This window comes from Culex quinquefasciatus, chromosome 2 (genome assembly GCF_015732765.1).
Source record: "Culex quinquefasciatus strain JHB chromosome 2, VPISU_Cqui_1.0_pri_paternal, whole genome shotgun sequence".
In the NCBI taxonomy this organism is placed as follows: Eukaryota; Metazoa; Arthropoda; class Insecta; order Diptera; family Culicidae; genus Culex; species Culex quinquefasciatus.
The window spans coordinates 182217529-182244390 of record NC_051862.1 but is presented as its reverse complement, the minus strand read 5'-3'; the positions used below and the strand labels follow the sequence as shown (position 1 = coordinate 182244390).

The following is a 26862-nucleotide window of genomic DNA, read 5'->3' as shown; positions in this document are numbered from 1 at the left end:
CTTACGGACCCAATCTGCAACAATAGTCTGTAAAAATAGTTCAAATTTGTTGTAAATTGTCTTGAAGACAGTACTAAAGGGGATGAATCAAAATTATATCGAAAGTTCCCGTAGTTTTGAAGTTACTGAAATGTCTGTAACAAAAATCTCGGTGCAAATGCTTTGGTTGATGTGCGCTGTTAAAGTTAAATTTCAAGGTTAGGTTTGACGTAATTTTCCGGACTGTTCTTTTAAGCTGGTAAATTTATTATTAGTTATTTGTTGGCCCTCCCCGGGCAGAAAGTTGCATCTTGGAAAAATCTACCCATGTTCGTAAAAACACGAACAAGTCAAGTTCACCCCGGGTATGGTTAAGAGATAACCGAACATGGCCACGAACATAAATTGTTCGAGGCGTATCTGCGAAAAATCTTGTTGAGTTTATTTGACCAACAATGCCACATCAAGTTGAGTTTATAGTAGCAAACAACTGAAATCTTCCAAAATCATATCAAGTTCATGAAGTAGATTTTGATCCCAAAAATAATTTTATTTGTTTTTAATGCACCCCGCCACAATTCAGACACCCCCTTCTTCCTCTTCACAAATGAGTAATATTGCAGGAATATACGCACCTACATCAAAACAAGATTTTTCAAAGTTGAAAAATTATTTTACTAAAAACTCATTAAAAATTGTGGAAAAGCGTTGAATTGCCAAAATGTCATAATAATTTTCCAAATCACGAAAAATCCAAAGTCTCTATATTCCGTTTTTAAATTAAAAATAAAAGTTTATGAAAATATTCCTAAAATTGCATAAGTCAAAAATCCACAGTAAAATTCAAAAAGCCTGGTAATGTTTCTTATCAAAATAATTTTTCAAAATGTTGTAAAATATTCAACTGGCTGAGAGCAAAAATTTCGCAAAGTCCTGAAAATCTAAAAAATTCTACCAAAAATCTTATCGTGATACTGATCCCGTAAATTTTCTAAGTGCCGGAACGATTTTTGTAGGGGGTATATCAATAATTATTAAAAACCAACTTTCGAATTTCAAAATTTCAATGAAGACGTTTTGTTAGGGACATTATTTTAGGAACAAACTGATGTTTTTGTAAAATCGGACGAAAATTTCCTGTAATTTCGACGATTTTTCCGAAATTTCACTGGCCAAAAGCCAAAATTTTGCTAAGTCCAAAAATCAAATAAATTCTACCGAAAATCTTGTCGTGATACGGATCCCGTAAATTTTCTAAGTGCCGGAACGATTTTTGTAGGGGTATATCAATAATTATTAAAACCGACTTTCGAATTTCAAAATTTCAATGAAGAAGTTTTGTTAGGGACATTATTTTAGGAGCAAACTGATGTTTTTGTAAAATCGGACAAAAATTTCCTGTAATTTCGTCGATTTTCCGAAATTTTGGTTCAAAGCAAAAATAAACATCAAAATAATTTATCATGTTTCCAAACTCCCGAAAATTTTCTAAGTCCCAAAAATGCTTTTTCTGTAAAAGTAAAGAATTAAAAATATACGCAAAAATGTCAAAGTCCAGCAAAAATAAAATCAAACTTTAAAATATCAGCTCATGAAAATTATTCTAAGTATCGGAAATTGAAAATTCAAATTTATGCTAAGTCCAGCATAAATTTGAAACAAAATCAAAATAATCATTTCATGATGTTCGGGTAAAATTTTTGAAAAAAATTAATTTTCGAAATTTTTGCTAAGTCTAAAAACTACCACTAACAGCTCTATATCAACTGTAGATAATGCAGTATGATCATGGAATATACTTTCCATGATACGCAGTCGGTTTCAAAAGTCGTCATAACTCGAGGAGTTTACAGCAAGATGCGAATAAACAAGCCAAGATAGTTCGAAGTTATATCCACCAACTCACTTTCCGCCTGGGTCTGCTCTTGTCGAAGTCGAGTGGAGTGCAAAAAAAGAACTAAATTTAAAATTTTAGGCCTTTTTCATTTTTTGAAACAACTAAAAAATTTTTTATTTTGTTATTACAGTTTTTCTAAATATCAATGCGACAATGATTATTTTTTCTTGCCCTTTTTCTGATGTGCAATTGTATGAAAACCTCTTTATTTCATGTTTTGGTCCCCAGTTTAATTTTTTTCCAAACAATCACGGGGCATAAACCAATATTGTTAAAAATTCAAATAATTGTTGATAAAAACGTATAAATCGAAGAAAGGCGAAAATTGATTTTGAACCATAGATTAAGAGAAGCAAAATTTACATAAATTCTTCGTTATTTTGAAAAACTGATTTGAAAAACTATAATAATGTTTGAAGCATTTCGTGATAATTTTTAGCTACAATTTTCGAAAATTGGGCTCGATTTTTTTAGCCTCTCTCATGTTTGGACCAGAGCTGGGGACAAAAACGTAAAAAATATTCTACACAGTAAAAAAACGTGGTAAAATTACATCTAAAGGGGTACATCTTTTATGTCAGAAAAGCCTTAATTTAACCTCTAATAATGTGTAAATTTACATATGGCAGACGCTAGGAAAACATTCCTGTAATCCTAAAAAAATATCAAACCGGCGATAGTTATATCTAGCTTACTAAGTCCGCGCCCCAACCAGCTCGGCCAACTCGCCGCTGTGAAAACTGGACGATCAAAGCCAATGTACCTCTATGTGCTCCGTACATTGATGCATATGAGCAATTCTCTACAAAATCGGTCTTTTTCTTAAATTTTAATTTTTGTATTTTTAATCCGGCTGAAAATTTTGTGGTGCCTTTGTTATGCCCAAAGAAGCCATTTTGCATCATTAGTTTGTCCATATAATTTTCCATACAAATTTGGCAGCTGTCCATACAAAATGATATGTGAAATTGTTTTTGCAAATCAAGTTTTAGTAACAACAAGTGAAAATCGCCGAAATTTCTTTACCGTGTATCCTTTTTTTTCAGTATAGTCTTTATCCATATCTACAACTTTGCCGAAGACACCAAATCGATCAGAAAATTCCTTCAAAAGATACAGTTTTTTTTTTTAATTTTCACATATCATTTTTGTATCGACAGCTGCCAAATTTGTATGGAAAATTTTATGGACAAACTATTGCAATGGCTTCTTTGGGCATAACGAAGGCACCAACAAAGTTTCAGCTGGATTAGAAAATACAAAAAAATCAAATGACCGAAATCTCAGAGAATTGCTCTTTAACGGTTTGGTCTCAGGTTTAAGATTTACCCAAAAAATCAAAGGGCATAAAAAATATTGTAAAAATTTAAATAACTTTTGGCAAAACGTATAAAGTCTAAGAAAGGCTTGCGTTTACCGTTATAATTTTCTGATTTTGAACCATAGATCGGAAATTGACGTAAAACTTTAGAAAAACAATATTTTCATTAATTCATTGATATTTTGAAAATCTGATTTGATTAACTTTTTTTTTTGAAAATTGGGCTTGATTTTTTAACCACTCCTTTGATTGGAGCTATTGTGTAGCTAATTTGAGCTAATTTGTAGGAAATTTCATTTGCAGTTTATTTTTACGAATTTTTATAGCGTTTGAAGAATGTTAAAAATTAGCTTTTGATGCGCCGTGCGTTGAAACGAAAAACTCTACTTTTTTCACTAAAGGCGGTATTGCATTATGACTAACAAACAATCTCGCACTTTTTCGTGTTTGAACTGTCAACTCGCAAACAAAGCTAAATGTATGCAGGCTTACGTATCTGCAATAAATGCAGGCAAACTGTCAAATAATGCTAGTTTGTTTGTTTGTTTTCCATAGTCTAATACCTCCTTAAAACTGCGATAATTTGAATATTGGAGCGATGACCTATACTTTTTAGGATATCAGTTTTCTTTTAGATTTTTCTGCTACATTTTAAAACTTTGCGGGTTTGTGCTAACTTCTACGTAATTCCTCCTTTTACGCATATACACGTATGCGAATAGCTATACGAAGTCCAACTGTACAGGATTTCCTCAACTTAGAACACGACCTCTTCCATTGGTATAAGTGCCACGCCAAGTTAAATCACACAAGTTCTCCACACAACCGGACAGTACTGCATAGTAATAAATCTTCCGCATTTCGGTTCACCGTACAGAGTGTAATTGCTGTTGGCCAGCTTTTCTACAGCGGTACAGCTCGGCCACAGACTGATGCAAAGCATTGCAGATGTTCTGCACCGTCGAGCAAGTGCGCTGCTTATCCTAGCTAATGTTCATATACCCTTTTTTTGCATGCCTCCCACCACCCCTGTACCGCTCAAAAATGATCCGGATTTAGCACGCCTAACGGGTTCCCTCGAACCACCAACTTGGACCATCTAGACAGCGCATTCCTCGCCGATAAGAGCGAGCAGCTTCACGATTATCTAATAATGGCTCAGCGGCGATCATCGCCGATTACTGCCGCGCGCTAATAGCATTTTTGTTTAATCGAATTTCGATCAATGGGGAAGTCGGCCAAACGCGGCATCTTCGGTGCGTGCAGATATGCGTGTACTAATCGCGTGTAATTGATCGCTTGGAGGATCACCCCCGGGGTGGGCTACGCGCTGTGCAGATGATCCAACATGTTGGGATCGAAGGAAAGTTTGACTCAACGAGAACCAATATTTGATGCGAACGCGAGACGTTCTTCAAGGTGAGGCTGTTAAATTGCCAAAACAAACAGAAATAAACATGTACTCACATGGAGGTTCGTATGAAGTTGAAATTTGCACGATCAGATCTTGAAGACAATGCAATGCCGTAACCTAGAGGACAGCAGCGTCATGTTGACGCATTTTGTTGAAGATGATTCGACGGAGTTGTTTGTGTATCTTGCCTAGTCGTCGTGGTTATCGAAATAGAATGGTGCCTTCAAAATTCTTAAAATTATCACTTTATTAGCTGACTTCATTCCGGATCTAACGCTGCAACAATGTTGGTTGTTACACCCTTCCAGATCCACCGTAAAAGCCGTAAACATAGCCCATAACCATGCTGCTGATAAGCTCATCAACGATGCAATCCCCATATACCATGCTGTACAAACATTTACTCTGTGTTGGCCAGCGCAGAAAGACTTGCTGCCGTGCATAGCAAACATCTCGGAACTCCACACATGCACTGCATCCGATGGTCCTTTCCTTCGTCGTCGCTTTCGTTCAGTACTCACGCAAAGCATGTGGCCTTATTTTGATTCGAGAAATTCTTCTCGAGACCAAACACAACCAACGTGACTCTGGTTTGCTGTACCACATGGGTCGGCAGTCTCTCTGTTTACGCGAGATTTCCCGAGGTTTTCTATACTCAGCTGAGGTTGGAGAAACCCTCGGTCTCTCTCGCGAAAAACATCGAGAGCGAACGCTAGGGATGCCTACACTGATGTTGCCGCGAAAACATTCGCGCAACGCTAGGTTCAGCTTGACAGATTGACAGGTTGACAGTTGTACTTACCAATTCCAGATTCAGCGTTACACAATACACACAATAAATGTACTTACCAGTTCTGCAGTCTTCAAATTCTCATACATCTTCCCAGGGTACCACAATTCCGACGTCCGTGATAGGGAACCGCTTGCACATCTCTACCCCCTACTCTCCTTATCAGCTGACGGTTACGCTCCACAAACGGTCCTGCACAATCACTCTCTCACGCGCTCCACGTCTGCAAGTAATCCACTCCACAAATCCAAATTCCTATCGTTCCTACCGCTTTCTCACGGGTCTCTCCACTTGAACCGTTCGCTCCCGAGTTCTCTCGCTACGGTGGCAGCTCCACGTCGTCGTCGTCGGCGCGTTAGTTTTGGTCCAACCGTCAATCCGTCCGGTCGTCGTCGTGGGGTAGGTTCCGTGCCGGTTTCTGCAGCGTTCAGAATCCGGTTTTCTTCAGCGCGTGCGACGCGTTTTTTCTTTGCCGTTTTGACAGGAAATACCTTTGGCGTTTTGGGATTCCTGTCGCGCCCGGTTGGTTTGAAGAATCTTGTGTGAGCAATGCAAAGGGTTTTGGTGGGTTAAGAAGCAGAGGATTATCGAGAATGCGCTGACCAACGTGTGCGCGCTGATAAGTGAAAGCAGCAGTGGTCATCCTGAAGTCTTGGGAACGGTGGACGCCCACTGTCGTCATGTAAATCGCGAGTGTATTTATAGAAATTCTCGATTCTCTGCGTGTTTGCGAACAGCGCGCACAAGAAGAGAAGAAGTCTTTGGGGATACCGAGTCTACTAACCGACTACGGTTTCCTAAGGGGAAGAGAATCTAGTCCGGCCTCCTACCGAGCTGCTCAGAGGGTCCTACACAGCTGGTCACGAGAGAGTGAGAGGGTTACTAAAGTGTTGATGAATTAATTGCAGTAGTGGCCAAGGTCCTCTCGGGAAGTGTGTGAATGGCTATCGATTTTTATCGTTTTTCGTGCAGTTCTCGGGGCTGAGATTTTGTTTTCCTCTGTGAAATAATGCAGATTCCGCACACGTTCGAAGAGTCAGTGAGTGAAAAGTAAATTTAGAACCGCCTCTGGCGAAGAATTTCGTATTTTCCGGCCAAAAAAGAAGACCTCTGAGCGCGCTTGTTGTAACGAGTGCGCGTTTTTCGGCAAGTGCGATTGTTGTGTAATACCAAATAGGAGTGTGCAGAATCACGACGGTTCAGGCGGTGAACGATTCAGCAGCTGCTGCTGCCGTCAACGCTTCGATGTGGAGCGGCTGATTTCAAGGACAGCAATCAACTCCGTCCGACCAACACAACTACCACCAGCTCGTATAAAGAAACTCAAGTGAACGATCGTAATGTTGGTGTGTTGGCACGATTGGAGTGTTGCTGATAGCAGGAGGGCAACATACGCTGATATCAATCTGGATTAATTTTTTTAAACACAGAAGCTTGGACTGAGTTCGGTGGATTTTGTGGACAGAATGTGCTAATACCGAAAGTACTCAAAGATGAAAAAGTGGTGGTGACGTGAATCATATACGACGGAAATTATCGTTTATCTGTCATTTTATACGCCGGTGGAGACAATACAAATGAAGATCGCTATCGGGACAAATTGCTCAAGTGTTGGGCAGATGTTGTCTTACTCATTAGCTTATGGCTTGATTCGTAACTATTGATATCTCGAATCTTATTCTGAAATTTGTGTCACCCTTTTTTTATTATGAATAAGTACAGCACAAATTTTATAGCGGCCAGGCCTACCACTTAAAATTTATCACAGAGATGATTCATTGATAAGGTTGAGTTTGAACTGGACAAATCTCACTGTTACTCAATAAATTTATCGGAATAGGCCAAAGTTTGTAACGTTTTTTTTTTAATTCTTTTGAGCAATTCTCTGAGATTTCGGTCATTAGATTTTTTTTTGTATTTTTTAATCCGGCTGAAACTTTTTCAGTGCCTTTGGTATGCCCAAAGAAGCCATTTTGCATAAATAGTTTATCCATATAATTTTTCATGCAAATTTGGCAGTTGCCCATACAAAAATGATATTTGAAAATTCAAAAATCTGTATCTTTTGAAGGAATTTAAAAAAATGATAAAAATTTGGTGACTCACTTTTTGTCACTTAAACTTGATTTGCAAAATACAATATTTTTTTTATTTTCTTATATGTTTAGGGGACATCAAATGCCAGCTTTTCAGAAATTTCCAGAACGGGCAAAAATCTTTCACCGAGTTATGAATTTTGAATCATTACTATTTTTTCAAAAAAATCAACTTCATTTTCCGATGTAAAATCAAATTTGCAATTAAAAAGTACTTTAGTGAAATTTAGATAAAGTGCACCGTTTTCAACTTATAGCCATTTTAGGTAACTTTTTGTAAAATAGTCACATTGACTGTTGAACTGAATATTTTTTTGAAATGTAATTAAATATCAATCGATTTCTGGGAAAATAATGAAAGGAAAATGGGAAGAGTAAATTTTGTAAGTAATACAATTTGTATTGGCCTTATCGTGTTTCATAAAAGATTTTGACTCTGGTTTTGATCAGTTAAATGTAAATATTTTAATTTAAAAACCAGTCTATTCTTAAACGTCAAATGTTATCAAACATTGTCAAGAAAAATCTATAATCTAAATAAAAGAAGAAAACCAATTTCTCTTCTTTAACACATAAATTTTAATTAGAAACTGTCATTCCCAATGCAAAATATAGTACTCAACATTGCATTAAACGAGTTTGACACATTGTTAACAAGTGCGACTGCGCTCGCCGAACCCGACAGCAATTCGTCTGTCCCAAAGTCCATTCATTTTAATTTCTCCCAACAGATTAAAGCAAATTCCCCCTTGAAAAATTCCATCCCAAAAGTGGAAGTGAATTAAATCACTCTCCCCACCCGCGAAGAAGTTAATCGCCGACGATGGTGAGAAAGTGATGCCAAATTCAGGGAGCGCTTTTAACCGTCACCTTGGCAAACAATCGTCGGAATTGGTAATTTTTCGGGGTCCGCTCGACTTATCTTTGGATCTCTTCAAGGGTTCAACCGCCTTTGATGAGCTCACGACGTTCCGACAATTCATTATCGCCGCGGGAAGTGACCCAATCTGGGCTGGACGCGTTCCGGAGGGGATTTAATTTGACTTGTTAAGCGTGCAGATAAAATAAAAACGTTTGGCAAAACAATTGAAATTATGAATCTGATGGTCATTTCGTGCCTCAAAATCTTTTTCGTATTCTTTGCAAGAAATTGCATAGTAAGCCCAACTTTGTTGGAACAACTCCAAAATCCATCTCAAACGTTTTGGCAACGTTCTTAAACCAAAATTTGGCCTCGATGTGCTTCGCAAACATCCGCTGAGGAAGGCCCATTTTTCTTTTCTCACGTTAGCATTCATCGTTCGTTTACGTAATGTTATGTGAGAGAAATGCGTGCTTACTTCGAGTTCGAGTCTTTCCACGGGAAGAACTTCGGCTAATGTGTTTGTTTATCCGAGACTCGATGTTGATTCTTCTGACCGTTCTCGATTTCCTCAAGGGTTGAGGTTAAGGTTGATGTCCTTTTGAGTGGGTTCGACCAACCTTTCGGCGATGAACCTTGGGGGTTTGGAATGGAACTTTCTCATGCAAAGGTTGTTGGTCCTGTTTTTTTTATTACGTGAATGTTCTTATTGGCTGGACTACGGTTCTAAATGAGACATTTTTGTCACCATAAAATTGTCATTTCGTATTTTTTACTGAAAAGGAGCTTAATTTTTTTAAAATTTCTTATTTAAATTTCTTGTACAGCAAAATACGATATAATTAATTTTAAGCTTAATTCTTATTAAATAATCTTTTTTAAATTATGTGAACAAATATCATCAAAATGAAATCAGATCCGTTTAATTTCCCATAAACTTCTTAGCAACTCTGGCAACGTCATCGAATCGTGATGTGCTTTACATTGCTTTGCTGGTTCGTTTCTGGGCAGACACTGAATAACTAGTATGTCTTTATGTGTTTCTAAAAAATCGAAGCTTCGACCCATAAATCAACGTAAATCTTCATTTTCCGAAAGTGAAATGAAACTACGCGCGTGCTCGCATGTTAGTTTTAAGTTGTTATGATTTGAAAAAAATACCAAAGAATAAATTTAGAATTTCAAAAATCATAAAGAAATTTGTGAATCTGAATCCATGTGTAATCTGAGCAATCCCCCCAAATTCCGGAAATAGACTTTTGTTTTTTGTTTTTTTTTTTCTATTTTTTAAGAGATACACGGAAAAATATGTAGGCTGATTTTTGAATTTACTTTGAAGTTTTTGTCCCTAGGTTATGGTCCAGATCGAGGGAGAGGCCAAAAAAACAAATGTCAAGCTCAGCATTCAAAATATTTAAAACTAAAAGTATTAAAAATGCTTTACACATAATTACGTTTGAGCTAGTACCAAAAGAATTGCAAAATATCAATGGATTTAATAAAAAATCCTAAGATTTCTTGTCTTTTTCCGATCTGTGGACCCAAATTCAAATTTAGAAATATGTTTAATATGCCCTTTTAAAAAAAGCGTTATTCAATGTATTTTAAAAAGTTTACCCTCATTTGTACATGTTTTTTCAATGAAAATGTTTTCTCCCCTTTATTTTTTGAGGAGTTTTAGAAAACTCCTCTAGTTTTCAAAAACCCGCAACATTTAATCCAAACTAAAATACGCTTTACTAATTTTAAGCCTAATTTATAAATTTATAATTTTGTAAAAAAATAACAAATCCAAATCAAAAGTGCTCCGATTTGACTAAAATTTGGAGTGGGGGTTCTTTGACCTAAATAATTAGACCCGTATTTTTTTTTGTTTGGCGATTAGGGTGCTCCTATCCAAAATAGGGTGGTCCAAAAATTTCGATTTTCGCCCAAAGCACATTTTTCAAAAAATCATATCTCCGTTCCGGCTGAACCAATTTTAGAGCGGCTCGTTTTAAAAGAAAGGTTATTAGTTGGGCTTTAAAGGAATAAATATGTGGAGGTTCGAAAAACCTAGCTGAATATTTGAAAAGGTTCAATGAAAAATTCATTTGCTAATTTGAAGTTTTCGGAACCAAAGAGCTTATATCTGAATATATTTTCCCCTGATTTCTTGTAATATTTTACATAACGTTCCCAAAAATTGCGAATATTCATGACCACGATTCGGAGACATGATTTTTTGAGCATAAAAACTGGGTTTTTCAACGCGCCGTGCGCAAAAACGAGAAAATGACGAAATCGGGTAAAATTAACTTTTTCACTAAAACTGCGATAACTTGGAAATTTCAGCGATGACCTATACATGTTAGAGTACCAAAATTTTTGTAATTAAAAGACGCAATTTTTCAAAAGCAAATAGCTTTCGTCAAATTTTCAATATTGAAAAATCTATACCTTTGTGATTTTTTTCTATTTTCCGAACAAAACATAATTTTCAAATCTTGTCAGCTTATTTTTGATTTTTTTTTTTCTTTCAAATATCAGTCTGTTAAATATGTTCTGATATCTTTTTCGAAAGTTACCTTAAATTGCATTTAATAATTCAAATAAATTATGACTACACGAAGAAAAAAGAGTTCCCAAAATCGTGAACAGGCGTTCATGAAAATGGGAACCACGAACAAAGTGTTCAAATCCCACGGAAATCGTACCATGGGATTTGAACACTTTGTACGTGGTTCCTATTTTCATGAACGCTTGTTCACGATTTTGGGAACTCTTTTTTCTCCGTGTATACACTTTTTTGTCCTTTTCAAAAGAAATTTTTGAAACGCTGCAGTCTAAACCAATTTAATAAAAAAAATAGAGTTTTAAAAATAAATAGACAAAAGTTTATTAAAATATAAAATAACAACAATGTTAGGTTACATTTGAAATCGTTGAAAAGTCAAAACATTAGGCAGTACAGGGTTAACCAGATAGTTAAACTGTTCATCTAACTTGGGCAATGAAAGCTCCCGACTCGCACGGCGTTGGCGTGCACAAGTGTGTAATTTAAACACGCACACACACACCCGCGAGCACCATCCAATACCCTATAACTAAGTGCTTTCTCGTACTATGACAACAATTTGCTGCTCTAAACGCTGCTACTAGCGGATCGCGTTTTTAATCCCTCCCTCTCCACGTGCGCTTCGTCAGTCTCGCAGAATTTCGTTCAACCACGACAAATTCATTCTGTTTGGTTGCAAATTTTGATTTATTTCTGCAAAGCACATCAGTTTAGCCACCTTTTATTTCTCTCCTCAAAATAAAATGGCAACATTTTCTCCTTGCTTTGGCGAGTAGTTTCTCACCTTAATGAGCGGTATAAAAATTGGACCAACTTGGTCAATATTAATGTGTCTGTATTGCAATGGTTGGAGGGAAATCGATGATGGATCGAGGACCGAGAGGATATTGCCGCTTTGAGACAGATGCACGGGGTGGCGCCACCACACTATGCTCAAAGCGACGAAAACTGGAAGGAAAGATTGCCTCTCTAATTAAAAGCATTAGATTAGCCAAGAAAGTCGTTGGTGGTGCTGAATTGTGGCGCGACACGCGACCCGGCTGGACTGGTTGGTGTTGATTAATCGGTATCGGTTAGATGACAGATATCCAAGGCTGGTAATTGGACGAATTTCCCTCGAGGTTGGCTCGTTTGCGCTCGTAGATTGTCGCTAGGATAACTAGGTTGCTCAAGGTGAAACTTTCATAGCAATAATTGGCCTAATTTTTTGCCCTTGAACGTTTTTTTTACTTCAAAAAGTTAGGTTGAGCAAATTTAAAGCTTATTTGCTTAGCTAGTATCAAACTTCAGTATTTATTACCCAATTTACCAGCTATCGCAAATTGTTCAATTATCACTCTTGAACAATCGTCTAGCACGAGTTCCCAGAAAATTCCCTTTCTGCACCAATCAACCATCCTGTGGCCAATCTTATCAGTCGAGTCTGCAAAAACGAACTTCACCGTCGATGATAAGAGCCCATCGTTGCTACAAACGAATCCATTGTTTTGTACGGCAGAGTCGTTGTCGTCTTCCGTGTTTTCATTGGGCTGTATTTACTTTGGTTTCGCCTCCGTGACCATTATGGTCAGGAAAGATATCGGAACTAGTGAGGAAAACTGCCCAAACTTACCTACAATAACTAAAGGCCAGACGAGGCCGAACGCACACGTCCCAATGCCAAGGTTGAAATGTTTTTTTTATGAAAATGATAAAAAAAAAACGTGGCGGGTCAAGTGGCGTTGAAAACTTATGAAATTTAATATGGATGTGCCTTAAAGTATTCCGAAGTGTGAATTAAATATAGATAACTGGTAAACAACGAGACAAACTAGTAAACAATGCCATTGAGTAAAGTTTTGGTTTAAAATTACACCTTATTTTTGAGCGGGGAAATAAGAAAGCTTGGTTTTTACACGCATGTTTTATCGCTTCTTACTATTGTGGGGGGTCGCTTGTTATCAACAATAATTACATTAAAAAAGGTCATGTTTTAGGTTAAGTCATGCCCAAAAACAATTCCGCCTTTCTCCTGTTCAGGAAGAACGTCCGATGATACACTTTTGCACGTTTTATGGATATGAAATTCCGCGTGGAATTTTTTTCCTGTGATTTCTCTAATATTTTTAATAATATTTTTTGTAGTTTTTTATTTGGCTCAATCTTTTTGGAGGCATTCCCTTTGACCAAAAAAGTCAATTTGGGTCATTGGTTGACACATGCAATTCTCCATACAATTTTGGCATTTGTCCCTAGGGTTGCCAGATAAATAGTTTTCCATTTCTTCAGATTTAGTTAAATTAAAACGAAACTATTGGCACTACGCCCCCCGGGGCATGGCCTTCCTCTAACGTGGGATTTCTGCTCCAGCGCCTCTGACGAGACAGGAGAAACCGGGACCGACGTTTTACTTCACCATCCGATAGAAGCTCAGTGGATAAGGCGGGAATCGAACCCGCGTCTCATAGAATCATCGGGATCGGCAGCCGAAGCCGCTACCCCTGCGCCACGAGACCCCTGCGCCACGAGACTTAGTTAAATTAATGTATATTGTTAATTTTGTATTGCTATAAGTTATAGTAGATGAAAATAAAAATTTGTTAACGCAATTTTGCTCTTTAATTTGAGAAAAGCTTGTCAAATAATTCCAGATTTTTTTCTGCTTAGATCTGGTTACCCTGGCTGTCCCTACAAAAATGACATGATGATATGAATGATTCGAACATATGTATGATTTAAAGATTTTTCTGATCCATTTGGTGTCTCCGGCAAAGTTGTAGGTAAAACAGGGTGGCCACCTCGGGAAAAAACCGGGAAAACCGGGAAAAAACCGGGATTTTTATCCACCGGGAGAAAACCGGGAAAAACTCGGGAATTCGACCGACAAACCGGGAAAATATTTTAAGTTTCGTTAAATTTGACAAAAGACTCTTTAATGTATTCAATATGTTCTTTTCTCAATAAGAATATTATTCCTGTTATTCTAAATGAAGAATTCGCGAAATCTATGTTTGAATTTATGTGATAGACTCATGCTTCTTGGCTATGGATTTTTTTTTCTGTTGTATCCTATGATACTTTTACCAGACGAATTTGTTTTTTTTTTAATAAAGCAAAATGTTTGCTCTACCAGCGGTTCTCAACCTGGGGTACATGTACCCCTGGGGGTACCACGAGCGGTCTCAGGGGGTCCGGAAGACAAACCCCGTAATGGCGATATTTACCCCATCTTTGCTAAAAAAATTAGTTTTGCATAAAATTAAAATTAGGATTTTTTTGTAAGTGGAAAATATGGATATCATGGTACGAAAACAACATTACAGTAAATATCTCTCTAAATTTAAAGATCAAGACTTTTCCTTCAAATTGTCACACAAAATACACTCTTTTAAAATATTTTTCTTGGCCTGTATCTCAGCAACAAAAGAATGTGTGTGTGTATGTGGTCCAATCCAATACCCGCTAACCGGTAGCGAAATTATGGGAAAGTATAATTTGTATCAGACTGTGTACATGCCGAATGCTGATACAGCTTATCTCAGTCCCGGGTATTAGGTGGTGATAGCCCTCGCGCTGCTTCCAACGACCCATTTCAGAATGACAGAGCTCCTTGCGGTCCAATTCCGAGGTCGTTGGGCATTGTTCGGCCCCGCCTAAACATAGAAGCAAGCATCTGAAGGAAACTCGATCTATATTTAGACTTCCAATCCCCTCAGGCAAATCAGGGATCAGCGCGCATTTAATAATATGAGAAGAAGAGATAACATGTTTCAACACTACGGATCAATTCACAGCTAGAGTGTAAACCTTCTGATGGCCGACTGCTTTGCGTCCCAGACCACCACCAATCCAAAGGTGTGAGTTCGAATCCCACCTGATTCATTTTAGTTTTTATTCATATTCAAATTCCTGATTCCAAATTTCAAAGGTACCGACCGGGATTTGATCCCTGAACCATCTGCTTGGGAGACAGAAGCCGTAACCATTAAGCCACGGAGCCGGTTTGTATCTCAGCAACAAAAGAATGGATCAAAAATGTTCAAAAAAGAATGCTGTAAAGAATTTTCTCAACCATTTGATTTTTTAGAGATAAAATAGAATTATTTTTTAATTGAAAATAGCTACAACTTCAAAAAAGTATGTGTAGTTTGTTTAAATCTGAAAAAAATATAAAAATTCAAAAAACAAGCCATAGTCACAACATTTGAATGCAAAAAGTGTTAAAAATGCATTTTACGCTAGTTCAGTTGTTTTGCAATCATAAGTCTTCAAAAAATGCAAGATTTGACGAAACCAAAAAAAAGAACGAATAAAAAATAAAGATCGAAAATTTTCAAAAATTCAAAAGATTATTAAATCAACCCAAACATGCTTAAAAATTATTCTAGACGCAAGGGAATGCATTTTAAATTGATTTCAGCTGATTGCACTTAAATTTCCATTAAAATTTTGATGCTTTATGAAAAAAAATAATTTTTTTTCCCCTGATTTTTCGGGGCAACAAAAACTTTAAATAAAATGTGTACCCGCCTTATGTGTTTTTGAAAAACTCACAGCACGATAATTTTTAATTGTTTTTACCATTATGTGTTTTGGGTTTTTAGAAAGTATTTTTATTAAAATTATTCTAAAAGAAAGTTTCAAGGTATCGATTTTTTACATTTGTATGGCACTTTTCCTGCGCTGCTGCCAAAGTGTATACATTTTTGTTTAGACTAATGATGCAAAAAGACTTTTTTGGTTAAAAAGAAAGTACTCACATAATTTTAGCAAAAAAAATCACAGAAATTGATAGTTCTTGGAAGAATTGTTCTTTTTGATTTCACAAAACCTTTTTTCAAAGAAAATTAACGAGCATTTACATCAATGTTGATAGCAACGTATTTTTGTAAATCTATTTTACAAAATTTATAAATTCTTTTTATAATTTATCTTATTTAAAAAAATAAAAACGACTTTTGATGAAAAAACCCAATAATTTGAAAATTAGAGGTTTGATTGATAACAGATAAAAACGGCTTCGTTTACAACTTACTTACTTTTTACTCAAGATTTGAAAGCTTTCTTGAGGAATTCAAACTTTGAACCAAATGTATGCGTTCAAAAAGTATGATGATATTAACGTTAGCCTAAAAAACATTGTAATTTGGTTTAAAAACATTCCGGAAAATTCCTTCTGGTCCCGGGAGAAAACCGGGAAAAAACCGGGAAATTGAAAATCGAAATCTGGTGGCCACCCTGAGGTAAAAACCGGAACTTTTGACCCAAACAAAATGAGCCTTTTGAAATTATGATTTAAAAAATGAAACGCCTGCCATTTATTTCTATTTTTGAATTCAGTTTTTAATGTAAAATCAAAATTGCAATCGGAAAGTAATAACAGAAATTGTAATAAAGCGTACCTAACAATCGCAGAGTAACCAACCCTGAAAATATTTTTTTCGAAAAAAAAAACAATGATCATGTGCGGATAAAAGCAAAACAAACATGAGTATTTAAGTTTTCTAATGCAAATAACTAAGCAACAAATAGTCCAATTTTCAATATAAAAAATGAAACATTATTGAAATTTTCTAATCTTTTTTTTTATAAAATGGAATTGAGACTAACATTTCAACACCACAATATTCCTCTAATTGGTGGCAGTGGTATCAAGGCTCAACAAAAAAAAAACATTTCAAAAGACCTTAATACTTAATATTCATGAAAATATCAAAAAAAAAAAGAAGTTGATTGAACGATTGACGCAGAATGGCTTCTTGGACGGTCTTAGGAAACGTACCAAAATTTATTTTTACAATTCCGTAGTGAAACTACTTACTTTTCCTGTCATTCTTGAACGACTTAAAAGCCTACTTTTCACGAAAAAGTAACACTTTTCAAAATAAATACTGAAAAGTTCTACTTTTCAGCACTAAATTAATGCCTGAAATAATTATTGACAAAATAAGTAAACATTTTTGTAAATATTGTAAATATTAATTGACAAAATAAGTAAACATTTTTGACTTATAATTCAACACAAAAGATTTTCAGAACTGCCAAAAATTGTTGTCTGGAACTCGTTACAAAACTTGATTTTGTCAGCACTCGTCGTATTTAAATGTACGACTCGTGCTGAAAAAATCTACTTTTTGCAACCTGTTGCATTAACTACTATTTTACAATTTTCAATAATTATCTTTTCTCTACTTTAAATTTTTATATTTGACCGAAAAACTTATTTTTCGAAATTTTTTAACATTATTTTTAGTATGTAATTTAACTAGAAATTAAATAAGTTAAAAAATATTTTAGATTATAATTTTTTTCTCGAGACTACAACAACCTACGATTTTATGCAAAAACAATAATTTTCTTAAAATTTGGCAACATAAAACAAGTCAAATTGAAATTTTAAGGTTGGTTAATCAAATGTTAAATCAGCATACTTTGAAAATGTCGACCAAATTTTCGATGCGATTCGATTACTTTTGTGACAGAATAGCATCTAGGGGAAATATACCCTTTCTAATCAAACACCTATCTTCGCCTTATGAAGAGTTTGACGCTCGATTATAGGTCCAAAAATCCTATTTAGGATATCAACTTACCAGCAACGGCACCGCCTCGAGTAAGCACGCAAATTTATGCCATTTACTGGCCAAAAGATCAAATTTAATGCACTTTTGATCATAATTTCTATTTTACGAGACCATTTCTCATCATGTTGGTGGCACACACATCCACACGCAAGATGAGAGGTTAACTGCTTAGCGAAAGTCGCCATCAAGATCTTTTCACTTGCGCTAACGATTTCAAAGCGATAAAAAATTGCTTCCAACTGCCGTTCTTCTTTTGCTCATTCTTTAGTCACTCACTTGAAAAATAATTCCGAAACATGTAAACAATTAGCAAGCGCCATCCAAAAAACAAACGCGCCAAGTCTTTTGACGTTTCAATTTTGACTACCCATTCCAATCGGAGGCTGAAGAAATCCGAGCGAGAAGCGAAGGCAAATAAAGAACAAAGGGTGGCCACTTTTCGTGAGTGTTCGCTTAAAATTTCATCAATTTTGGCAGCACGAAGCAGACCCAAAAGAGCGCTGGAAGAAAAAAAGAACTAAGCTGAAAAAAAGAAAAATGGGCGTGGCCCAATGCAGTCGACTGATTAGAATGCATTTGGGAAATATTTTTTCAAATGCTTGTAAAAAAGCATAACTTTTAATAAAAGTGAAAATAAACAGAAATGTTCACAAAAAGTTGCTTTACTCGTTGGTGTACTTGGTTTTAGTAAATTTCAAGGAACACTCCAGATTATCCGGCATTATTCAAACATGACCGCTTATTAGGCTTAAATTCCAGTGTGCCTCTATTGTTGCTATATCAGCACTTTAACATTCGATTACAGCTCATTGAAAGCATTATCAACAGAAATCAAGTAATAAAAAGCTCCATAAGAAGTGAGCCAGTAAGGTTCTATCAAAAGTTTTGCAAAATAAGTTGTTTAAAATAGTGAAAATCAGCAAAATGGATGGAGTTAGGAGTGAGAATTTCCCCTACTGTGAAATTTGACGGAAGAGATTAACTAAAAATCAATCTCCAACCGTTAAGGATGTGAAAGCAAATTACCACGAGGTCGTATTGGTAGCAAAAAGGCAGAACACAAACATGCTTTTTCCTATTTTGGCTATACTGCTTAGCTTGTAGGTCACATTGAATGGCAGCCCTAGTAACATTTTAGGTTTTAAGTAGACCATAAAAGCCCATATAGGCCGTATGAAGGTTTCCAGAACCATGATAAAACCTGTAAGTTTAAAAATGTTACTAGGGAGAACATCTATCACTCATTGTCAACACATCGTAGTCACATTGAATGTTAGAAAATTTTAGTATGGGTGTAGTGAATCAACACCAACCTGATCCTGCACTACTGCCCCCAATAAACTTTCTCCGGCTCCGGAGTCAACCGGCAAGTGTTTAATTATGTACCTAGCCGATCGTTGACGATCCACAACTCGTTTTACTCTTGTATCAACACCGGAAAATAACAACGTTTTGCCGGTCGCGGTGTGCGATGATTAGCGATTAGCAGCCATTAAATGCGATGACCAGGCGGGCGCGCTATAATTTTAGTTTTTTTTTTCTTAAGGAGACATCAACAATAACACACTCCCATCAAACCATAAGCTGTGGGGCTGTCACAGCGTAGTGCGAATTCCGACACTCCTCTGGAAGAGGTTTCTTGAATGATTCGTCCAACAACAACAACAAAAACGCCAATCATCGCGAACCAATTTTTGCACGCGTCCTCGTCACGTCTGAAACGTGCACGAGTATTGGTGTTGGACTTCTCCTTCTTCTTCTGGTTGGCATTTGAAGGTTGAGTACATGGAAATCGGCAATACCTGCAAGTTGTGCTTGCCGTCAAGCAAATTGGTAGTTTGTGGTTTGCTGATGTTTCTCGAAGAGGCAAAACAAACGAAACGACCACACTGAAATATGAGCTTTGTTTGGACGCACAACTACAAATGCTTCAAAACAAGGACACACGACAGTGTGGGTGTAGTTTAATACACCGAAAAAAAGAGGTGTGTCGGACACCTCACCCAAAACTTGACCTGGATAGCCAGAACAAGGTTGATGAGGGATGACGGACTCCTAATGAATCAGACACAGGTCGTCATTAATGATTCACGGATATCCGAAGAAAACCCGGCCAACAAGTCCCCCGAGTTTTCATATGTATGTGTGTGCTTAGTTTTACCACCCGCCAATAACACAATAACGATAATTCGATGATGCATCAGCCGTGACCAGCCGACATATCACGAAGTCTGAAGTCTCGTGGCCATTGCTAACGGGTTCAGCCGTCACACACTCACGGAGTGTGGATTTCTTCAACCCATTTCGCGTGTGCCTGCCGTATTATTGTACTAACGTGCAGCTGTTTTAGTATATTGGCTTTTAATTTACTAATTTGTGGGGAGTCACAAACTCCAACCACCGGCCGTCTGCTGCGTTGCGGAAGCATCTGTGTACACGGCGGCCAACGTGTTGATTGGATTGTTTCCAATGTTGTGGGGTCCGCGATTCTTTGCGAAAGATTAAATCGTTGGAAATCGTCGAAGATGAAGAAAGTGAGTTTGGGGAATTTGAGATTGATTTGGAAGATTAGATTTTGCTCAAGGTTAGTACACTCACAGCTGACGGGTAAGAGTAAATTGCTCTCGATTAGGAATAGGATTGAGAGCATGATGAAGAAATCGAAAGCAAAATTCCCTATTTTTTTAATCTAAACCGCTATAGAGGCACGTTATTGCAGACTTTTTCAATATGATAATCTCAGTTGAATGCCAGCAGTTTTAAGTGATTTTTTTTAATTCATAAGGCAAAAATTGAACAAAGTAACGCCAAAATAGAACTTAACCACGCAACCACCCTAAAAATAACTTTTTCCAGAATATTTCAACTCTATGATTCAAGATTTCTTATCACTAACAACTAATATTGAATAACGATTCGTCATCCACCTATCAAAAGTATTTGTCAGCGTTAATCCAGATTGATATCAGCTACCGTAAACAAAAGCCTTCCAAAATCCAGAGGGATTAACCTGTTACCTCTTTCTCGAACCCAGTAAAACGACATTTCATCGTGCAACCAACTTTCCAAGAAAATCACCAGCATGAACTCACCGGCCAAAGCTGGTGTGCGTAGCTGAACAAGAAGAAATAAGTGTGTCTTCACGTTCGAACCGCCAATTAAACCACAAAAAAGAACAACTCGTTCGTGCTGGACAGCAGCTGCGGCGGTACTCGCTTATTATCCTTCAACATGTGACCTGCTGCTGCTGCAACCGAAACTACAGTGAAGTGCGAACAAATTATGACGTCTACGACAACGACCACCGCTGGAAAGTGTACGACTGTTTCATCCGACAGCAGTGGCGGCGGCGGCGGTCAGCACGGAAGTTCGGCCGTTTCGGCAGATGAACAATACTCGCTCGATTCATTGAACTCGACCGCCACCGGCGGTGGCGACGGCGAGGATGTCTACAATACTCTCTTCACGAAGAAGCTGTCGGCGTCGAGTTTCCTCAACAGTACGCTGCTGCCCGGTGCCTGCGAGGACTATTGCGGTGGACTGTTGAGTTCGGCCAAGTCGCCGACTAGTCTAACCACCGTCTCCGACCGGCCCAGCGATTCCAGCTTCGGGTTCCACAATACGTACGCCCTGCTGGAGCGGCAGCTGGCGAGCAAGAGTTCCGCCGCGCAGCAGCTCCGGGAGTTCCTACAGTACAACGACCGCTACAAAACTCCAGTATTCTGCGACGCAACTCCACTGGCGTCGCGTGGTCTTAGTGCAAATTATTTAAGAAGTATTACCGAGGAGAGCGAATCGTTGTCCTCGCGAAGATCCTCCTCCGTCGCCACCGTTGCCGATTCGACGACGGACGAAGATGAACCGCCCAGCTTCCTGGAGCTGGAACTGGAGGCGTCCAGCCGGTTGCGGAAGCTGCGGGAACGACTCGGCAGTAGCACAACGTCCATCGATGCGGATGATGCGAAAAAAGTGGAATCCCCGATGGTGGAAGCACTCTACGGAATTAGCGCCGAAAGCTTGGCACAAGCCGCTGCCTCGGCGCAAACGCACCCAAATCCGGATGTGTTCCTACCAGCCAGCGCAGGACCAGACGACGACGACAAGTCGAGCCAATCCGGAGAGTATCCCGAGTATATCTACCATGTAGCGAAAGGAAACGACGGACGCATGTATCTGAAAGTGGTTCGCAGTCTTCTGTTGGACAAAGGTAATATCTCACTTATAAACTGCTCCCCTTAAATCTAAAACTGTGACGACATCCAATTCCATCGAACGCGGCTCGCATTTCCCAGACCATCATTAAACGATGGTCAACGTCATCGTGTGGCGACCGTAAAAAATGCGGTTAATTACTGCAACGGGAGACAGTCCCGAGAAGACTGGTTCTGAAGACTGCGGAAAAAGTGAAACTATGCGTGGCAAATCGAGGGAAATGGGACATGTTTATTGGCTTGATTTGGAAATTGAGAGAATTCTGGCCATTTTGATGCTTAGCGAAGTGATTTTCTAGCGCACTAGGAATGTGCTCTTTATTAGGCTTAGTCGAGTTTTTGGTTACGAAATTGAGAGAATACTGAGACTGATGCGTGGAAGTTGGGAAGATTTTGTGTGTAAACTTTGACTGAATTTGTGCTGATATTTTTTTCTTTTCTCTCTCGTTTTAGGTAAGTTTTTGAATGTGTTCTTTCAAATGAGCAAACATCTGTAAGTATTATAAAGACCGCTTAAAAAGAGTGTATAACTTCAACTTTGAATCCCAAAAAACACTTTTGAGTTAGTAACGTGTTACTTGAAGGTACATCTCGAAATTTTAAAATTTTACTTCAACAGAAAAATGCTCACTTGATTCTAATTATTTCAAATCATGATTTTTTTTCTCTTGATTTATATTAATGCTGAAATGTCTTTTTTCTGTTTTGTGATTAAAAACTATGCAATTTTTATCGAGTAAAAAACATTGAAAATTACATTGAATTCCATTACTTTTAACTTTGAACACAACCCATAAAAGAGAAAAAAGTTTTTCGTTGATCATTTGCTCAAAATAAACTCCTAAACAGGTACAAAATCAAAAAAAAAATGCCTGTAATGTGTTTAAAATTGGTTATCAGAAAAATATGCATGTTTTCATAATTCTAGCTTCAAAATGTAAATGTCTATCGTTAACGTTATTTCGATAATTGTATAGACGATAAGGCCGATGCAAATATTTAAAAAAGTTGATGTCCCTCAGCCCTGGCCAAAGTCAAGGGGGGAGGGGGGCAAAAAAAATAAAAAAATATAAAAATTTAAATAACAAGCCATAGTCTTCACATTTAAATGAAAAAAGTGTTTTAAAATGCATTTTACACTAGTTCAGTTGTTTTGCAATCATTAGTTTTTAAAAAATCTAAGATCTGACAAAAACAAAAATTGTATCGAAAAAAAAGATTTTGCATCGAAAATTTTCAAAAAATCTTAAGATTTTTTAATAAACCCAAACATGCTAAAAATGATTTTAAACGCAGGAGAATGTATTTAATTTGATTTCAGCTGGTTGCACTTGAATTTTCATTGAAATTTTGAAGTTTATTTTAAAAATACCCCCCTGATTTTTCGGGCCAATTTTGAAGGGGGGGGGGGTGACAAAAACTTTTAAAAATATTTGTACCAGCCTAATCTTATCGACAATAACGAGCGATAACATATTTTAATTATTTTTTTTTCTCTAAAATTGGCTTAGTCCAACGAAATTATATAAAATTTTCAAAGCTTTCACCAAGCTTTTTTTCTTTGATAGCATAAGAAGTTTCAAAAACTAAATACTGAAAGAACGTATCTCTTCGAAAATACTCTAACTTTCTTAGTTAGCAATATGGGTATCAAACGAAGAGAAATTCTGTATGCATTTTCGTCTAATTTTTTTTTATTATTTTTTTGTAAAATACTAAAATTTTTACATAATACCGCATTTTTCGAAATACTCAAATTTTAAAAATTTGCAATATGGGTACTTAACGAAGTGAAATTTTGTATGATTTTACACTTTATTTGAATTTTTGTTAAATTCATTTTTTTCTCGAAATAAACTCATTTTCTCCAAAATACTTGAATTTTTATAATTTGTAATTTGGGTATTAAACAATGTTAAATTTTGTATGATTTTTTTTGCTTTGTTAAGGTTTTGTTAACTCAAATTTTCACAAAACACCGTGTCTTTTTTTTTTAAACAGGCATATATGAAAAAAATTGTATTTTGTGAAAATTTTACTATTTCACAAAAAAATAACTATCATACAAAGACTACAATATTTCGCTTAGTTTGCCCTGTTGCCAATTATATAAAAATTGAGAGTTTACGTAATGTTTTTGTTGTAAAAAAAGCTTGAATATTTTTTACATTTTTTACAAATATTAAAATAAATTCAAATTCATACAAAATGTCTCTTCGTTTGACACCCAGATTGCAGATTTAAAAAAATGTGTATTTTACAGTATGTTGTGACATTTTGAGTTTTTTACAAAAACAAACTGCTGGAGTTTTTTTTTTTTAAAAAAAAAAGGTCCAATAAACCAAATTTTGAGTTTTTGCTTTTTGGGTGTTTTTCAATACTCCTGACACAAGGCGGTTTCAAAAACACCCAAAAAGCAAAAATTGGAAATTTGGTTTATTGGACCTTTTCAAAAAAAAACTCCAGACTTCAATTTTGAAACCCATATTGAACATTTTAAAAATTTGAGTATTTAAAAAATATGTTCAAATGATTTTGTGAAATTTTTGGCGTATTTATCCTTTGAAACATACCACAGTCTAAAAAAAATCTTGGTGAAAGCATTGAAAATTTAATATGATATGGTCCAATTAAAGTCGATTTTAGAATGATTTTTAAAATGAGTTGTTCGTTATCGTCAATCGATAATAGCCGACAGAATCATCGAAATAATGATAACCACAATTGCTATCGTTTGACGCTAATATTATCATTATCGTCGTTATCGATTCATTATTTCTGTTGTTTGTATTATTCTAAAACTTTGCAAGGCTTTCAAAAACCTTAGAAGAATTCTAAAAAAAAATGATTCAAAAAATAAAATCTATTTATTTGATTTCAATGTCAAAAAAGAAAATATTTAAGCATTGTTCTGAAAACATTAAAATGGACGATTCACCTAAAATTTCATTCGAAAAGTTTTTCGTCGGCAATGAAAAAAAAAACATTTATGAAGCTCAATGTAAAACTCGATTTTTCAGCACTCGTCGTATTTATCCAACTTTGCAAAACCTCGTTTGATAAGTGTACAACTCGCAAAAATCCTCAATTTTTAAATTGTTTCATAAACTGTTAAGTTAGTTGTCTTTAAATATTTGCTTGTAAATTTCAATTGAAATTTTGAATTATTGCAACATAAGCATTGATCTAATATAATTTTATGAACAGAAAAATCCTTTTTCTTAAATACAATTTTGAAACTATGCTAATTTTAAAATGTGGTTCTAGTATTTCAAGAACAAAAACAAAATTCAAATCGTAGGGAAAAAGTTCCATTTAGAAGTTTATGTATAAAATTTAAGAGAAATAAACTCATTTTAATCACTCTAAGCTGTTCGACCGATTCTCATCACTTTTGCCGTTTTCCGCTATTAAATCAATATTTTCAGATGTATCAACAATGGAGAGTTGCTTGCTCACTTCTATTTGAGCTATTTATTACTTTGGAACAGTCAAAAACCCTTTATGAAAGCTTTAATTCATGATCAAAGTGCTGATAGGCTGATAATAAAAATAGGCTGAGAAAGGGTATAGTTACCCTATATAAAAATAAAAAGAAGTCCAGTAAACTTCCATTTCCATTTGACTAGTGTAATTTGAAATAAAAGGAGCGGTTTGTTGTGATTATCAGCAACGTAACATGTTTGTTTCCGAGTATCGTGTATTCCTTTCTCTTTAACCTTTGCCAGCATTTATCAAACACTTTTTCTTCTCGACGACAAGTCTTTCGATTGCACAGCTCAAATTACAGAGTTGTCCGTTCGATCATAGTTACGGGTTAGGCAAAACTTAAAACCACCCATCGCTTAATATCGCCAACTGTCACGCAAGGCGAAAGGCGAGTGAAGGTGCAGCAGCATTTCGTTATCAAACTTGTTAACGCCGCGGCTAGACAAATCAAACGGTGAATGCAGTTAATATCTGTAAAAGAAAGATAGATGAAAAAAAAAACCTAACACGCGATAACCTATCGACAGACGAGGAAACACAACAACACTTAATAACTTGTACTTGACAGACGACACGCGGAAGTCATTGACACCCGTGTCCGAAAACGGTTGAAAATGTTGATTTGACGACGGATCCTGTCAATAAGCCCAAGGTGCGCACAAACCTGCTCTAACAGAATCACGAATGATTACGTGACTGCAGCTTAAAAACTTTGAGGCGTGTAATCAATTGCCGGCTTTCGGCAAATTACAGAAGGAGAATTGCGCTGTTGTTGCTGTTCAAGATTTGGCGCCACTTTTCCGGTTTATTTCGCTAGGATAAAAGAGGAAAGACACACCACACAAAGAAGCCAAAGCGAACGCAATTTTCTCCGAAAAGATTTGATTTATAAGCCACACAATTGATTAGAGCACGAACAGAAAAGGAAAGTGGTAAAAACTTAACAGTGGAAAAAGCACCCAAGAAAAATCGAACAAAGAAGGAAAACCAAAGAAAAAAAATGTCTGCCACATAAGTACACCCAACTGGCAGTCGCATGATTGTGATGCATGGCGGCATGAAAGTATATCAGAATCTGCATGAAATCTGTCCTCATGCATTTTTTGCGATATAGGAGTATGACATTTTTGCCCGTTACCGACAATTATCGACATTACCGACGACTTTTTGGTTGTATTTCACAAAAAAAAACACTTAGCAGAACGAGGATTGAACCACCAACTTCTTGGTTATTGATCCGACACGCTACCACCGCGCCATGGACGCTTGATGAAAAGTGAGTGGAAGAGCACCAACATATGCTTCTCTTTGGAGTGTTGCTCGGGGACGGACCAGCTTTATATGTGTTGGTGAGAACTGCAGATCGCTGAAATTTTTACACGCGGGCAAAAATGATCTACGGGCTTGCTGCAAAAAATGTTATAAAATATGACATTTTCTGCAGCAAATCCAATGTTGCAGATTTTGAGATATATTTTTCCTTTGGGTGTAGTAAATATTCAATTAATCTCAATTTTCGCGCTGAAGTTGCAAAGGGCAGCAATTTAAGACCCGGCGATCAGGGAAAGAGGTGTTGATTGGACTTGTTACTACTTCTCAGTTTCAAGCCCGCGCCCGCTATTGATATCCATCGATGGGGAACGCTGCTACAGAGGCTCTGGGTCTGGGATAATAGCTACCTTT

General features: G+C 36.6%; 1 protein-coding gene across 2 annotated transcripts in view; it reads left to right on the top strand.

The window, feature by feature from the left end:
- The window catches only part of LOC6033230 (trafficking kinesin-binding protein milt), a 129774-nt gene that overhangs the window by 32292 nt on the left and 70620 nt on the right, over positions 1-26862 (top strand). The window contains exons 1-2 of one of the 2 annotated variants that reach the window (XM_038254584.1): positions 5768-5943; positions 20514-21686. The exons of the other annotated variant lie outside the window; for it this stretch is intronic. Coding sequence (XP_038110512.1) covers positions 20762-21686 — 925 coding nt within the window. The 5' untranslated portion in view covers positions 5768-5943; positions 20514-20761. Of the gene's footprint in view, positions 1-5767; positions 5944-20513; positions 21687-26862 lie in introns of those variants that run through there. 2 annotated transcript variants of the gene reach the window in all.